At 41.4% G+C, this 16,602-nt stretch overlaps 1 protein-coding gene across 4 annotated transcripts in view; it reads left to right on the top strand.

Moving 5' to 3' along the window:
• PLEKHG1 (pleckstrin homology and RhoGEF domain containing G1) overlaps positions 1–16,602 on the top strand; it is a 133,271-nt gene that overhangs the window by 86,841 nt on the left and 29,828 nt on the right. For all 4 annotated transcript variants that reach the window (XM_071806419.1, XM_065834229.2, XM_065834232.2 and 1 more), the window contains one exon: positions 16,093–16,193. In XM_071806419.1, coding sequence (XP_071662520.1) covers positions 16,093–16,193 — 101 coding nt within the window. The remainder of the gene's footprint in view (positions 1–16,092; positions 16,194–16,602) is intronic.

Here is a 16,602-nt window from a genome sequence, read left to right on the forward strand (position 1 = left end):
ATGGATGATGTGAAATTGCATGTAGGATCCTGGTACTATTCATCCATTAAGAGTTAGCCCAGCAGAGTATTTTAGGCAGTGTCCTTTCAGCCTATGTTAGTCTTACAACATGTAGAGTTATCAGGCTTGTTATAAAAGACTTTGGAGTAAACGGGGAAAAATAAAATTTCACTCTTTTTGATACCTTTATTGACCTAATTCTGTTAAGTCATTAATAAGTATATAACTAAAAAGAAACTAAAAAGGCATAACTTTTATTGGCTTTTGAGTATCTGAGTGATATTTGTTCTTAACAGTGCCAAAATGCTGGACAGATGTAGAAATCGACTTCATAGGATATGGCCAATGTGATCTTTAATTGATACTGTAAACCTGCTGGGGTTCTCCAGCTTTCTTGTAAACTGCTGATAAGAAATATTTCCTGGGCTTAGGATGAGTGAGAGGAGGCCATACAGGCCCTATTTGGCTCCCTTTGCCTCAGGATATGCTTTAAAACCAGCTGCTTTTCTAGCCAGTACAGCCATTTTGCCTGTGATCTGAAAGAACAGTTGAATTATGATTGTTTTGAGGTGTGCTGCTGTGATTCTTGCACAGGCAAGCACTGTAACAAAGGTAGAGTGAACTTTTCCATTGTTTGTTGTGTTTTATCAGATGATCTGTTAAGTATAATTAAAATTTTGAATTAGTACAGCTTGAAGCGTGTTTTGGGCAAGTTTGTGATGAGAAATCGGATACCTCTGCTTCCTGCTTGTGTCATGCTGACAGGTGTACTGGCCAGGGCAGAACCTGCAGACCTTCTCCTCTTCAGGACACAGCCTGACTTTTTCAAGTAGTAATTTATTTAGAATAGGCATAAAATTCAGTTAGAGTAACTTACTGAAGTAACTCCCCCCCCCCCCCCCGCCCCGCCCCGCCCCGAGTAAAATGCTGTCCTCAAGTTTATAATAAAAATGTGTTTTGCATTTGTGGGCACAGGGGTCAGAAGCCCATATTCATAATTTGTACAAATGCTTATAACCGTAGAAGCTACGTTTGTGGCTTACCTTTGGAAAAGGAAGTAATGATGCAAATGCCCTCTTACAGTGCATGCATGTCATGTTACATTGGATACACTCACAGTGATAGCAGCCTGTTGAGAACATCTACTGCGTGAACCTCAGCTGTGTGATGTAAGAACTCCTATCAGTAAAATAATATCAGTAAAAAGTCATTGACGTCTATACTGCAACTAGGGGGGAGCGATGCATGCGTTGTCAGTGCATTTCACAAATATTTGATGCAAACCGAGGTCGAGCTTCAGGAATCTTGAACTCCATCTGAAATCTGGGAGACTTCTTTTATGTGAAGGAGTTCCTCTACCCTTTCATGCCAAATATGACAATTATTTAAACCATCCCTACTGGACTAGTTGAAGTCTCAAGTCTCTTGCCTGTCTACTCTGGATCTTTTGTCCTCTGCCACGCTTTTTTTTTTTTTTTTTTTTTTTTATTAATTGTATTTGAGACTCCTCTTTCAAGCCTTTTTACCTAGAAATTCCAGTTTTCCTCTGCAGAGTCTTCTACCTATGGTCTTCCTGCCCATCTGCCCTAAGTCTTCTCACAGTACATCCTGTCCTCATCCCATCAGTCCATTTTGTCTCATTTCCTCATGTGATTGATCACCTTTCAGTCTTTCTCTTTTCCCATGTTTATAGTGTCTGCTGAGTCCAGATCTCTCTCCATAGTTCTCTTGGCAGGTCTTAAGACACTCTCTTACGTAGCTTGTCACAGTCTTTTTGCCAGGTCTGTTGTAGTTCTCCCTTTATTCTTCAGCTTTTTGTTCAGCCTTCCTGTTCTTCTGACAATGTCTTGATGACTATTCTTAATTTTTCTGCCCTTTTTTCTGCTGACATTCAGTCTCCATCCTCTGGTGTCCATCAAGCTTTGTTCCTGTTTTCTCCTTCCCACAGAACACTTCCCCACATTGCCTAAGGTTTGCAGAATGACACTGAGTCACAGAAACAATCTTTGCTCTTAATTCAAGAGGAGCAGATCTGAACCAAATGTGCTGACAGCATTTGAGAATGGCAGTTATGGGTTAAGACCTTGTGAAGCCTGAGCTGAAATGTGCAGAGGACTATCGCTAAAAGGTTGTATTGGTCCCCCCAAACTGGTCAAGTCTGTGGAGATTTGGACAAAGCAGCAAAAAAATGTACCCTCAGAAACAAAGTCTCTATTATGCTCCAGTCTGTTACTGCCCCTCCTTCAGATGTGAGGGTACGGTTCATGTCTCTGCTAGTCAGGCTGGGGTGCTTGTCTTCTCAGGGGAAAGGTCACCGAAGTTTTTCAAGGTGAGTAAAGGAAAAGAAGGGTGTTTTTTTCTCAAAAAAAGCTGAGGGGAATGCTTTTGCTGAGATCTCCTAAAACAGCTCAGCAAGGAGGCAGGTTTGTGGCATGGAAAGCTTCAAGGTGAGCAAGTCTGCTGAAGTTATGTATCCCTTGAAGGGGGTGGGGAAAAGTCTTGTAAGGGGAAATATTGGACATTTGCAGTAGAAACGTGTTGTGGCACCAGCGATGAAAGGAAAGCCTTCTGATAGGAAGTCAGTATCAGAGTTTTATTGTTCCCAGTTTCCTCCTTCCCAGCGCTGTGGTTAGAGGATGTCTTTTTCTACATTTTAGGCAATTAGTTGAAAAGACAACTCTGAAGGCTGTATGTGCGCATTGTCACTTCTTGTGGTGTGTTAGTAAAAGCATAATGGCTTGTGCATGGGATTTTTGGATAGCATAACTCTCACAGAAAGTCCTCCTGTTTCAAGAGGTGGGAATCCCAATATAGCTCAGGCATCCCAGAATGTTTGTTCCCACATTACACTTTCTTTTCATTTGCAGCCTCTTTTTCTATGGCTACCAACCTACATGCCTGAGGAAGGTACCTTTAGATTGCTGACATAAATTGCATGTGAAGATGTCACTCCGGAAGAATTCCTCTGTTTCTCAGTACAGAATTCCAGCACCCAACAAAAAGAAATGGTATGATTAGAAGAGCTGTCCTTTGTGACCATTTTGTATATGAGAAATTTCATAATGGAAATTGCTTCAATGGAACGTTTATTGAATGTTATTGAGAAGATAACTGTGATGTGAGAGGATGTACCAGTCCCCCTGGCATAAGCATCCTGAATTTTATGGCAGGGCTGTAATCATCAGACTCTAATGATGGCATTCTTTTGAGGTTTTTCATCACTTGTATTTCATTCAATATAGCAAGCAGTGATGTGTAGTCTCACAATTAGTTATTTTTCTTCAGTGCATTAAGGCCGGGAGTTATCGTACCGTATCAGTGGCTGTAAAGCCATGGAGCAATACCTCAGCTTCGTGTATAGGCACTGCAGGTTTATAAGTCCAGTCTGTCTGACAAAAATTGCTGACATACTTCATTTATTTGTCTTAAATCTTCAGCACAACAGAAAGAACTCAGGTGATGAGTGGGTGATTTTTCATCACTTTACCTCTAATTTCCTTATGAACAGAGTGATGATTTAGAAACAGGCTCTGCACTCTGGGGCCAGCTGCAGAGCCTGTCCCATGCAGAGAGAAAAGACATTTAGTTTAGATTTGAAGTAAAGCAGTGATATTCAGGGTGAGATCCTTCTTTGCAATTTGTCTCGCTATGTATTAAAAAGCAGTTAAAAGCAGGTTAGCACACATACTGTTCATTATGACTACAGATTGATCCTTATGCATTTAAAAAATATGGATGAGTCATTTAAATTATTTGCAAAATAAATATTATGATCATGACAGTGATATGTTCAACTGTGATTAGTATTAGTTACACTTCTGAGCTGATGAACTTTCTCACTGCTTGTGTTTTTCATTCATGAAGGAAGAGCTGTGTCAAAATCTGACCAACATCTTCAGAGAAAGCACAGCTTAAAAGCAAGGGAAGTTTTCTCCAGTAATATTGAGACATGATAGCTGAAGCAAAATGGTGCATGAGGTTCTCAGTGCATATCTAAGAGACCTTCTTGAAGCCTGTGAAGTTTAAACAGAGTTACAGCAGTACAAATTGGAGCAGAAAAATGTTCCACTTTAAAAATCTGTAATAAATTTGGGAGCAGCTATATTGGAGAAGGTTAATATTTTGTTTCTGGAGTTGCTGTTTAAAAGTCAAGACCATAATCCACACTGGAGACTGTTGAGAGGTGAGGTATCTAGTAACACCACTAGGTATGTTACTGAGCAGGTATAAACAGCTGTTCTGGCTACACTTAAAGAAATACCTTAAGTGAATCAGACTTCTTTCTTCTGAGGCAGGAGGACTGTTCAGTTTTCTCTGCAGACTTCTTGCTTCCTGGATGTGAGCCATATTAAATATCCTAAAGCAACCTAAAGTGATGGATGTATACAAAAACTGTTGTTCATGTTTATGTCTTAAATAGTTTTGGATGTGGTTATTTCTGAAACTCCAAGACCTTGATCAAAAATATTTTGCCAGCTATGTATGCTTTAGGCTTCTCATCATCTGTACCCTTAAATGAAACCAAAACAAAAGCAGAAACAAAACCCAAAACTTGTTTTTCTGGGCATATGAAAAGGATTCCAGGCTTTGGAAGAAGATGTTTTACAGCTGTACAGTAGGAATACATTGTGTTGTGAACAACCAGAAGTAACCTAACAAACCACTCATGTGGTAAAGGCAACTGCTTATGTTGTGGCATGAACAGGGAGCTGTTTGTAAACTAACCCCATAAGAAATATGCAAAGCCAGGGTTAAATATACTGATGGGTGTTTGTTCTTATCTGCGTCATCAGTACTCAGTCTTTTTTCTTCTCATAACATTCATAAATGTCTTTCATTCAGCATGTTCCTGAGTATTTGAAAGATACTGAATAAAATGTCATCACTGCCTTGTGTTTTCTCTACCACCACCTCACATCCAGTTCTTACCTTACAGCTGGATTGTAGAAACGTGTTGGGACAGGGGCTGCCTTTACCAGGTGATGGCTGAGCTGCAGCCTATGGCTGGGACTGCAGACATGCAGACAGCACAAATATAGAGCCATAACTTTTTGTTTGCTTTAAAGTCAGTTCTGCATTTGGACAGCACAAAAGAGGGAGTCACACTGCAGTAATAAAGCATCTGTCTGTAAGTGTACAGTGAGTCCTTCTCAAGCTCTGGGTGGGAGAAGCGGCCAAGATGTCTGCTGCTCTTCCTGGGAGCTGCAGAATTGCTGAAAAGCCCAGCTGCCTCTGCTCTTGTCTTCCCTCTTCTGCAGCAGGGCATAGCTCGTTCAACCGTGCTGTTTGTAACCTTCTACCCACTTTCTAAATCCGAATGAACATAGTTAAAAGGGTGAAAGTTAATCTTCTGTTCCAGAAAGCTTTATTCTTTTGAGAGGGGGGAGGCAAGGGAAGATATGGTTAAATACGGAGTGTGCCATTTAAGAGTGCTGGTGGTGGGCAGGGGGCTCCTGGAGGGAAGCTTTGCTTCCTGTTAGTGGGATGCATAGAGAGCCCTTCTGAAATTCAAAGAGGAGAGGAAGAGAGATGTGTTCACCTCTGCCCTCTGCCTTGCTGTTGCTCGCTGGTGGGGAATGAGGAGTGGGGCAGCAGCCCTGGGAAAGCAGCTTTACCCAAGGTGGACGGCAAAGCTGGGAGGAACAGCACTGAGAGGCAGGAGAGACACAGTGCAGGTCATGCTGCAAAACTTTCAGTAAATATTTAAATGTTTTACTAAGATGATATGTTTTTTTGCAGAATGATTTTTTTTGTCCAGAATGATGGGGATTTCTGTAAAGAAATTACAATATTTGGAAGTGATATCTTAAAGCCAAACAAATTTCTGATTTCTAGCCAGACAATAGTTTCTGGAATTCTGTTTGCTTATTCTGGCCTCTTCCATTTTCATCCATGGAAAAATTTGACCACTTTTAAATTTATTGTATCATTTTTATTGAATATTGTCAGTGAACTGTGTTCTTCTAGTAATTAATGATCTTTAAACCTGAAGGCTGGACAAACCACATAGCAGTCTCTCTTCCACTCTCTTCCACTCTCTTCCACTCTCTTCCACTCTCTTCCACTCTCTTCCACTCTCTTCCACTCTCTTCCACTCTCTTCCACTCTCTTCCACTCTCTTCCACTCTCTTCCACTCTCTTCGCTCCCACTGATAAAGGTGTGGAAGTAGCTGCTGCTTTTTATGGTTTCATGAGAAAATAATTTTGCAAATAAGACACTTTTAAAAAGTTTTCACTTGTGAACCACTCACTACTATAAGCTTCCATTTCACTGCTGTTCCTCTAGTAATAACAAAAGCCATCCATAAGTCTCTGGGAATCATGTGGTTACTAAGGTCAAGATAAATGTGAGTTCAGGATGTGTGCAGATTTTCTCCATTTTGCTGGGTTTGCGTTTTCATTCTTTGGAAAACAGACTCTTTCAGTTTCCCTTCCTGGGTTTAAAACAAACATTTCTCTTCTGGAATGTCTCCTTTAACTTGTAAGCATTTCAATATTTCCTTTAAAAAATGTTAATGTTCATTTGCCTTACAAATTGTGGAAAGTTTGTTTAATGTGCCAAGCACGAGACTCGGATTCCTTTCCTGGGTGATTCATACATTTAAAGGCTAAATTTGCCTTAATAATTCCCTGTGCTTTGCTTGACTATGGTTCAATAAGGTTATAATCAGCCAAATAATCTGTGTTGTGAGAATTTATAGATGTCGTGATGAACTTTGAGACTATTATTTTTAAAATTTATAATTATTAAACATTTCAGCTGGGACTTCTTAAAAAAAACTCTGGGTTATTGAATGATGGTGATGATGATTGACAGTGGTGTTGAACCTCGGTTGAAGCTTTATATATCTTTAGAGCACTTCATCTGCCTAACAACCTCAAAATATTTAACATCCTGATTACTGTTTAGTGTGTTAATTTGTTCTTGTTACTGTAGCTTATTTCTTCTGTTTCCTTTTAAGAAGTTTGTTAGATGGGGGCCTCACATAGCTATTTAATGAAATGCCAGGAAACTACTGGTGGCATTTGTTACTGTCCCATGATCTCCATCCACTCTCTGAACATGCCTCTTACTGCACCCCTGAGCAGTGATTTGGAGTGCCAGGTCCTGGGAAAAATTCCTGTAGCTGTTATTTAGCAGTGGATGCTGCTCGTATCTGAAGATAAACATGGGATGCGATTTTAGTCCAGTGGGTTAGAACTTCATTTAGTGTGCTCAAGTGTCTAACTGGAGTTGCACATGAGTTGCCAGTGATTTACCTATATTGTCTTTATAGATGATGGACAATTTTGGGGACTTGTATGTGTGCAATCTGTGAATCACAGTTGTAACTTTTGAGTGCATCTCTATCTAATTACAGCTTGATTTAATTGACAGCCTGCCTTCCAAGATGTCTTTTTAAGACGGGAGACTTTAGTATGAAATTCCTGCAGCCGAGCAGGGGAATATTATTGAACTTTGATTGTGTTTCATTAGAACAAAAATTCATTTCAGCAAAGAATGCAAAATCCATTAAAGCAGTCCATCCAGGCAGGCTGGCAGTTCCTTACTGGATCAGCAGGTGACAGGCTTTGACCCTCCAGAGAGTTTGGTAGACACAGCATGCCTTCTGAAACAGCTCATGGGACACAGATGACAGAAGAAGAATGCAGGTATTGGGTAAAAAGAAAGGACATAAAACCCTACACTGTTGTAAGTAGCTTTGTAGGACATGTGCCTCTTTCCCCTCCAGTCCCAGGAGGGCAGGGCTGGGAGCTGCCATGGGCATCCTCTCATGGTCGGGCAGGGGTGAGAGGGCCTGCAGACCCTACTTGAGAGGCTTGGACTCCAAAGCGCTGAGGGGGACCCCACAGCTGCAGAAAGCTGTACTGCTGCCTCCCAGCCATGCAGAGTGGCAAGGTTGTTGTTCTATCCCAGGGACAATGAACTTGGTGCAACAGCCTGGGCAGTGCTGAGGGACCTCTCACTGATGGTTTTCCAGGGCAAATGCTTCGGTTCAGTTCCTGGCTGTGCTCTGACAACTTCGAGTCCTGTGACACGATCTCCTGACTGTTATGTTGTTGACATTGATGTGCCCTAGAAATTCTGACTTTGTATACAACTCCCACCCATGCTCACGTCCTACACATGCACAACTGTTCAAAGGCAGCCTAAGCCAAAGAAATGGCATGTTTTAGAGGTGCAAGGCATAGTGTTAGGACTCAGGAATTCCTCGATGCTAATTTTGGCTGGCACATACTCCTTCTGTGTCTGTCTGTGCATGTGACCAAGGGTACCTACTAGGGGCCGCTGCTTTCAGTCCTAAGTATCTGTAAATAGGACAGTGTTTTAACATCTATAATATAGGTGCGGAAGTCACGCTGATTATAGAAAATCTGTCACTCAGGAATAACTATGTGGAAAAAAAAATTCTTCACTTTCTCTTCTCTAGGTAAAATTTAAATTAATACTGTTAACTTTAACTTATCTGCAGAACCTTAACTGTGGAAAATATAGGGAGAAGTCTGTCATGATCACTTTACTCTGCAACATTAAACAGTGGAAAGAAAACTTAAATGTGCTCCCCTATTTTTAGACTTTCTTCATACCACATTCTCACAAATGCTCTTACCATCGCTCTTTGCCCTTTCTACACGCAGTCAGTGAAGTATCGACTTACTGTATCATGCCTGCTTTAGTGCTGTTACCCACAGGCTGCGTGTGAGCTGATTGCATGTGTAAATTGGGTAATTCTGACGAAGCTGGTCATAAACCCCGGTGAGTGCCGTACGGCTTCCTCACCACCTCTACCCAGCGCTGGGGAAAGGCTGATGCCGGTGAGGTGGCCTCCTGCCAGATCAGAGACTCCACTCCTCTGCACAGACATCAGAAAGAAATCCAACAACCAGCACATCTAGTAACAGTACTTCAGATTACTTCAGATGTTCCCATTTGGAGGCTGGCTGGCAGTGGGGGGAAGTGTTCTCCTCACCCTTCTCCCTTGATGGCAGGGTCAGTGCTCTGCAAGCATGCAGGTGTGTGCTTCGGAGCCCACCTGCGAGGCCTGGCAGTGCTGTTTCCCACAAGGGCAGAACTTTGCTGTCACTGACAACTGGCAGTCTTATGTACAAGGTACTGAGGGACCTTGTAAAGAGAATGGAAAAGGTGGGTAGGAAGTGCACAAAGCTCAGGAGCTTTCTGCTCCCATTGCCAGCGTGAGCAGAGGAGGCTGCATCTCCAAGTCTGTGGTGTCCTCAAGAAGGCCCTGGCTTTGACTGTTGGTGGCAGAGCTGTGCTGTGCATAGCCCCAGGCAGTTGCTGGTCTTGTGGACCTGTCTGTGCTTTGGCTGATGTGAGGGTTTTCCTGCTTCGGAAGTCTTTTAAAAAAACCCCACCAAATACCACCATCCCTTTTCCCATGAAAAGTAGAAGGTAGAAAGATGGAAAGACACGCTTACAGAAATTTCCTTCTTTATTTAGTTTTATGGTTTTAGATGTAGAGGAGCAATATGGTAAACAGTACAAGCATTTTTTTTAAGTTTGATTTAGTGACATCGTTAATATGCAACTTCTGTAGCAGAAATAAAACATGGTTCTGATTTTTATGGCACTCAAACTGTATCTATGGTTAAAAAGATGCCTATTAGTTAAATGGAAGTATTAAGTTGTATTAACCTACTGTATGACAAGGTGATTATGTTACAGCCTGTGTTAGTGGTTGTGTTACTTACCTGGGAACAAGAAATGTGTGCTGCTAGGAAGCAAATTCTCACTGTCATAGGAAAGAGCATTTGAAAAGTTCCTCCCCTCTCTGTTGAATCAATACAGGTCAGACACCGAAGCAAAGCTGTTGCCACTTCTGCTTCTCCTACAGTGGAGTTTCAGAGGTAGGAGGTTAAGGGTGCTAATTATCTCGACGGGCATGGATTTCTGTCTACAGCATGGGGACATGCCAGGCTGTCTCTGGAGAGCTGCAAATGCCAAGTACTTTGATGTGGGACAGGAGGTGGGAAATTGTTTTAAAAGCAATTGGACAAGCATTTTCACTTAGAAGGATGGCTGCCTGTGCGACTAGATATGTGACCAGTTTTGACTGGTTACAGAGGCTGAATGAGGAAAAATATGGAAGACAGAAGATGAGATTCAGAAAGCAGTCAGAAATGTGTTTAGGATTGGCTGCATGAAATGTTTTGCTACAGCTATGTCCAAGTAAACCACTGTGCAAGTTGCAGGAGACCTGCACTGAGGTAGTGGGCTTGTCTACTTACATCACAGAAAGTGATGACAACAAAGATAATTGTGTTTTAAGGAGAAATCCTGACAAAGGGGTTTGATACGGATAGGAGATGGATTTGATTTTGGTCTCAATCGGTCCTTGGACTCATACAGCCAAAGGAACCAGAGCAAGAAGTCAAAATATGTATGGTTTACAAGTGCACTTTCACTTTGCAGGGTGCAACTATACTTTGAATATTTGAAAAGAGCTGCAGTGAGCTGCTCTGACCAGAATTCAGCATCCTTGGCCACCTGTTGTGGATAGTATGCTATTTTTTGATGCATGAGGCATTCAGAGTATGTTGCTGTACATGCCAGATAAATCTGCAAATAAAATAATAATAAAAAAGAATAGAACAAAAATCAGTCAGAGGGGTAATTGGTACAGATTATAATTATCTATGTAATTGGCAGAATTACCAATGAGGAACATGTTACAGCAGTTATTCTGTTCTACAGCTGTTGCCCAGCTTTCTCTTTGGTTACAAGTATGAAGACGGTCTGGTCAGCATGGCTCTAGCTAACAGGTTGCAAACAGGACTCAGTTTGTGGTGTGTTTTCCTTCTGACCTGCAGCCTTTTCCTCAAAGAAGTGTGGAAATAGTGTGTAAGTGGCCCAGGCTGCTGAACCGTTTCAGTGGTTCCTCTTCTGCACAGCCGTCTGATTTGGGCTATATGCATCTGTGCTGGTGGAGGGGAGTAGAGCAAAAATATGCCTATGGTCACAGTATAGCATCTAGGAGTAAAAGCTGCCTGATCAGTAGGCACAGAGTTAGGCAATATAAGAAAACTGGGTTCTGAGTGATGTTATGGCCTGCCTGAATTTAGGTCCTACCTGATGTAATATTACATATTCCTCCTCGGGTTGCAACCCTAGAAGTCACTAGAGTTTTGATAAGTACCTGGTTTTAAGCATTTTTTGGCTAGAGACTGAGTTTTCCTGATATGAGTCCTCAGCTCTTGAGCCAAAACTTGTGTTACTGAGGCAGAGATGTACAGCAACTTTGCTTTCTCCTACAGCCTGTGTTTAGGTATTGGAAAGCAAAGTTTTCTGGTGGGTAGAATCCTTTTTTTTTTTTTTTCCTTCTGTTTTGGTGTTGATAGTTAATCAAATTTTCAGTGTCTTGTGTGTTTTTCTCTTGGTAAAGGTGTGCCTGTGCAACAACACTGGTCTTTCAATAATTTTGCTTATCTTTGGTGATATTTATATATGCACAGTCCTGCCTTGTAAAGGGATTATTAAAAACAGCTATAGTGTATGTTTCTTACAGAGCAGGATAAAAACTGATTCTTGTTTCACAAGGCAGTGTGGCTTTTACCCATTTTTCTAGCATTACCATGTTAACAGTACCATTAACATTACTCATTTTCATGTGTAATTTTAACATTGCCTCATTAATGGATGGCTTATTCTTTATTGTTCAGCCTGTACTCTGTTTTTAAAGCTAAGTGTGTGTCTGTTTTCGAAGGAAAATCTGGGTGGCTAGATGAAAATGTTCCACTAATTTGTAGTTAGTTTCTGAAATTTGGTCATGGAAAAAAAAATGAATTTAATCAATATGTGAAGATATTTTTGCTCATTTTGTCGTTTTCTTGACAGTTTTTTCTTGTTCCAAATTCATGTAATTATTTGTTTAGCCTCTAAATTTAGTGCTGTCATCCTTCTGTTTCTCTAGAGATCCTCCTTGTGTGATTATGGAGGAGGAGACGATAGTCAGGATATGTAGCTTCTAGTAGAAATTCCTTCTGATGGATTCAATGTGATGAAAGACAAATGGGGAGAACATCAAACCCAGCAAGGAAGGTAGGGTAGTCTAGCAAGCTCTTCTAGTTTATGGAGAGTTTCAGGAGATAGGACAGAAAAATTGTGCAGTACAATTAGAACAAACTTTGCTCGATAAATCAGTATAAGGAGACTGGCATTTGTGTTTGTTTCTTTTCCTCCTACAAAGTAAGCTAAATGTTTTTGCCATAACTGCAGAGATGCAATAAAAGGCTAGTGAAGGCAAAGGTTATAAATAAATCGTTCGGTGCCGACAGAAGGTCCATAGATGCTGACAAGAAACAGAGGAGGTGAATAAGGCTGGTCCTCTTTTCTGATAAATTTCATTGATTTCTGCCCTGTGTCACTACAGTTGCAGCCTGTCCTGTAATCTTGTAGCTCCAAACCTTTCATTACAGCCTCAGATGATAACAGCTGTTGATACGCTGCAGGAGGTTGCAGTGACTACCATGGGGGTAAAGTACCATTTGCTAAGAAATAATTAGGAACAACCCTGTGCCTGGGTAGCTTTGATCTGCCTGTGGTGTTGTCCTTGCAGGGGACATTATGTACCAATACTGCATCTGTTTCCTGGATGTGTTCATGAAGCCTTTATGAGAGCACACGTGCTCTATAGAGCAGTATAACTCAAATGGTCCCACTTATTGTGTCAGTGCCAGCGATGTGCTGCTGGGCTGCGCATGGACTGTGTCAAGACCATCCAATGTCCACCTCTTTCACATAAACAGGGATATCAAGCTTTTTGCTGCTGTGACTGCCTTGCTGTCAGTGCCATGTTAAGCAGCCCGTGTCTAGCTCAGGTATCTGCTTGCACGTGAAACAGCAGTGTAAACATGTCTGCAGCTGTCTGACTCGCACAAGCCTAAAGTCAGCAACATTAACAAAAACAGAAAGCTAAAACATGAAAACAGTCCCCAAATTCTGTGTGATTGTCTAACAGTATGAGGTGAGATACAAAATGCCTCTGAATCCCACATTGTTTGAGCAAATAACAGTCTCCCTTTACTCTAGGTAAGCACAAATCCAACCATTAGTTTCTAGTTTGTTTCTGATCTGATGCTTGGAGAAGGGGGCCTGAAGCGCACTGTTAAGGATCTTTTAGCAAAAGAGAGCTCAAGCGGTGGGCGTGTGTTATAACCTGATACTGGCATATGCTACAAGAATGCTGGAAATCTGCCAGAGCACCTGCAGGCTGCTGCTTGGCAGGAGCATTAAAAAGTGCTTGGTTCCCTCTGTCTTACTAAGCATTGGTAAAAGACTGAGAAGAGTATGCATATGTGGAGAGGATGGAAGGAACACACATCAGGTCATGCTTGCAATACTGTCTACACTACTGGAAATAGCTGTGGACTGTTTGTTATTTTGAAGAAAACCAAGCTCCAGCTATGCTGAGATGAATGAATTTGAAAGGAACTTCTCTTTATTCAGTAAATACACTGTATGGAATTCCTTATTGTAAGATTTCTATTCCTCTGCAACCCACCCCGTTACACAAGCCTGAGGTGCTGTAGGTTCCTGTAGTGCTAAAAGTGTTTTCAGAGGATCACAGTTCCACTGGAGTCTTCCTGTTCTTTACTTTGATATGCAGATTTGTATCAGTAGGCAGAAAAGGTTGTTTATTTATTGCCGTCGCTGGAGTAGCCCTGGATCCATCACCTTTGACCTAGCATATTGCTTGCTGCAGTCCTGTCTGCCTCACCGTCCTGAACCTTTTACTCTTCTGCAGCTTCTAACTATAAATAAAAAGCCAAGGACAAGTGTAGGGAGTCCCAGAGATGAGGTGCCAATGATTTACCGCACAAATATATTTCAAGGACAGGCTTGGACTGTGAGGCTGCTTTCAGCTGGGAAAGAAGGTAGAGGACAGAAGAGAAGAGGTGACTCTCTGGGGACCTGCCTGCTTGCCTGCCCACTGCCACATGTTGCTCTTCTTAAAGACACTGAGGTTGCCTTGGAATAGGCTTACTTGCTTTCCCTCAGCAAAAAATACTGAGCTTTGAGGGTAATGAGGGGTGCCTTTCACTGGAGGTGATGAAAGAGTGTAGATTATTGAGCATTAGGATGGGGGAAGGGACAAGAAAGCTGCTGGTACCTAAATCTGAATCTTGGTTACACCCATGACTCTGCAGGCACTATTTCGGTTAGAAAGAAGATATCACCATTTAATTGCAGGGCAACAATAAACCGTGGCAGATGCTTTGTTAACTCCCTCCTCTTCCCTCATGACAGCCCCCTCTGCCCACTAAGGAAAGACAATAGGAGGGCAAAGAGAGAGGAGTTACAAGTTGGAAAAAGTTAAAAATGTTTTACTGTTAGTAATAAAATAGAGAAAATAATACAAAAATATACAAAATCAATCTTGAAATTCCCGGCACAGCTCAGCACTGCTCCAGAAACTGCAGGGCAGGCACACAGAAGTCCTGGGTTGGACTTTGCAGCAAACCAGAGCTGGATTCAGGGATGCAGGGTCTGTCACTAGACTTCAGATCACAGGGAGGGCAGGCAGAGTCCCTCCCAGATGCCGACCATAGTCAAAGAGAACGAGACCCTCGTGATCTGCCAACCTTTATGTGATGTGTGACGTGGATGGGATGGAATACTTAGTTGGTCAGTTTTAGTCACCTGTTCAGTTCACTCCTCCTTGCAAATACACAATGTGCGTTCTTATCAGTGACCTTGCATTCCATTGCTATATCTACCAAAACATGTATCTAACTTCAGAAAAGTGCAGTTAATTAGAAGAACTTAGCTGTAAGGAAAATTCACTAAAAGAGAAACTGCTCTTGTTTTTAACAAACCCAGGACAGAAGGAAATGGGGATGGAGGCTCAAGCCCTGCGATTCTTAACTTTCCTTATGAGGGCATCTGGAGTCCAAAAGTCAGATCCGTGGTTGATCCAAACCCTTTGTCTTCAAGGGTTTTACACAGAGGACTATATCTTGGCCAGTGTATGCGTTCTATAATACTTTTTTCTTTATGACTTTGGAACACAGTTATATGTGAGAAGTTTTCATGGTCTTGTTGATGTTTTGCAGGGCTCCTTCCTTGCCGCACTGTGGAATGCTGTGTTGCTTTTGGGAGGTTGCCACACCATGTTGTCTAGCCCCAGGCGAAGGGATTTTATTTATTTTTATTTCGCATTGTTTCAGCTGTTTTCACTTTTACTTTATTTCCATCCTCCAGCAGAATTTATTCATGAATGTGGCAGCACGTTGGGTTTCTTGGTGTATGAATTGTAGTTTGTTAGATAGCCTGCTGGATTTGTTTGCCCTTATCTGAGAAATTTTAACACTGTAGCAGCAACAGAATGAAAGGTGACACTTTGGGAGCTAAGTTCTTATCAAAGTGAGGAGAGAGATGGGAAAATTGTTCTGCCAGAATGCTGCTGATCTGAGCTTTTTCTAGCTGTCTTGTTCGTATTCAATTAAAGTCCCTGGATGAGACGCTGTCACTCTTGTGAATGCAAAAAGGAAATATTTGCTAGAGTACATAGCAATGTAATTTGCAATGTAGCTGGATCTGTGATTAAATTGTATGCACATACATACATTGAGATCTGTCATCTACAAACTCTGTGTTGTTTTCTTAACTGAGTTAAAACAAAAAAAATTGTAGCGGTTGCTTTTCTGAGCCTGTGTTGCTTGTATGCTTTCTGTATGTTTTCTGTTATTAAGACTGCGTCGAATGACATTCTTAATCTCTTATTTTTACTTATTTTTTTGTCTTTGAGACAGTTAAATGATCAGTTAAAATGCCATTGTGAATTAAATCTGAATAAATTTGTTTATCAGTAGCAAGACAAATGTTGGCTGTTCATCAGAGGGCTATGACTTAGCATTCAGTCTTTTGTTATTTTCTTGGTATCAATGAACAGATAAGTACTGTTACCTTTCATAACAGAGTGGCTGTTCACAGAGGGGCTACTGAAGGCTTTACTGTAATAATAAGGTGAAACTGATACGAAGAGACTCATCTTGTGCAATAGAACATAGCTCCATTTCCTGATCTAGAAAAGGACGAAATGTCTGAAGGCCTCCTTCTCATTTCTCTTGTAGGATTACCTCGACTGTATCACTGACCAGACCAAGCTCTCCCTGGGGACAGAAGAGCGATCAGCCCTGTTTGGAAACATACGGGATATCTACCATTTCAACAGGTAAATTCATATTTAACTAAAAGAAAACAATTCAACAGACTGTGTTAATGGGAAGGGAGCAAGCCAAGAAAATACTCTTTTATCTCTTCAAAACAGCCAAGATATATGAATTGAGAAATGGTCTACCTTTGATTCTCAGCTGAGGTTCTCTTGCTGAGGTCAGATTTTTTTAGCTGTTTATTTTGTGAATTAAATGTGGTCTTCATTGACTTTGTTTTCATTCTGAGTATTTCTGTGAATTTAAGCCTAATCTGCTCTGTGCCCTAACTGAGCCTAATGTAAGAACACTGTGAATGCAATTCTTACCTTACTAAAGAGACATTGTTCTATTCCTACTATGTTGGGTCCTTTTGTGTACTGATACACATCATTGAGATCTGGCTTTTATAGTGTTTTATATTACTAGGGA

The sequence above is a fragment of the Patagioenas fasciata genome, chromosome 3 (genome assembly GCF_037038585.1).
Source record: "Patagioenas fasciata isolate bPatFas1 chromosome 3, bPatFas1.hap1, whole genome shotgun sequence".
Lineage (NCBI taxonomy): Eukaryota > Metazoa > Chordata > Aves > Columbiformes > Columbidae > Patagioenas > Patagioenas fasciata.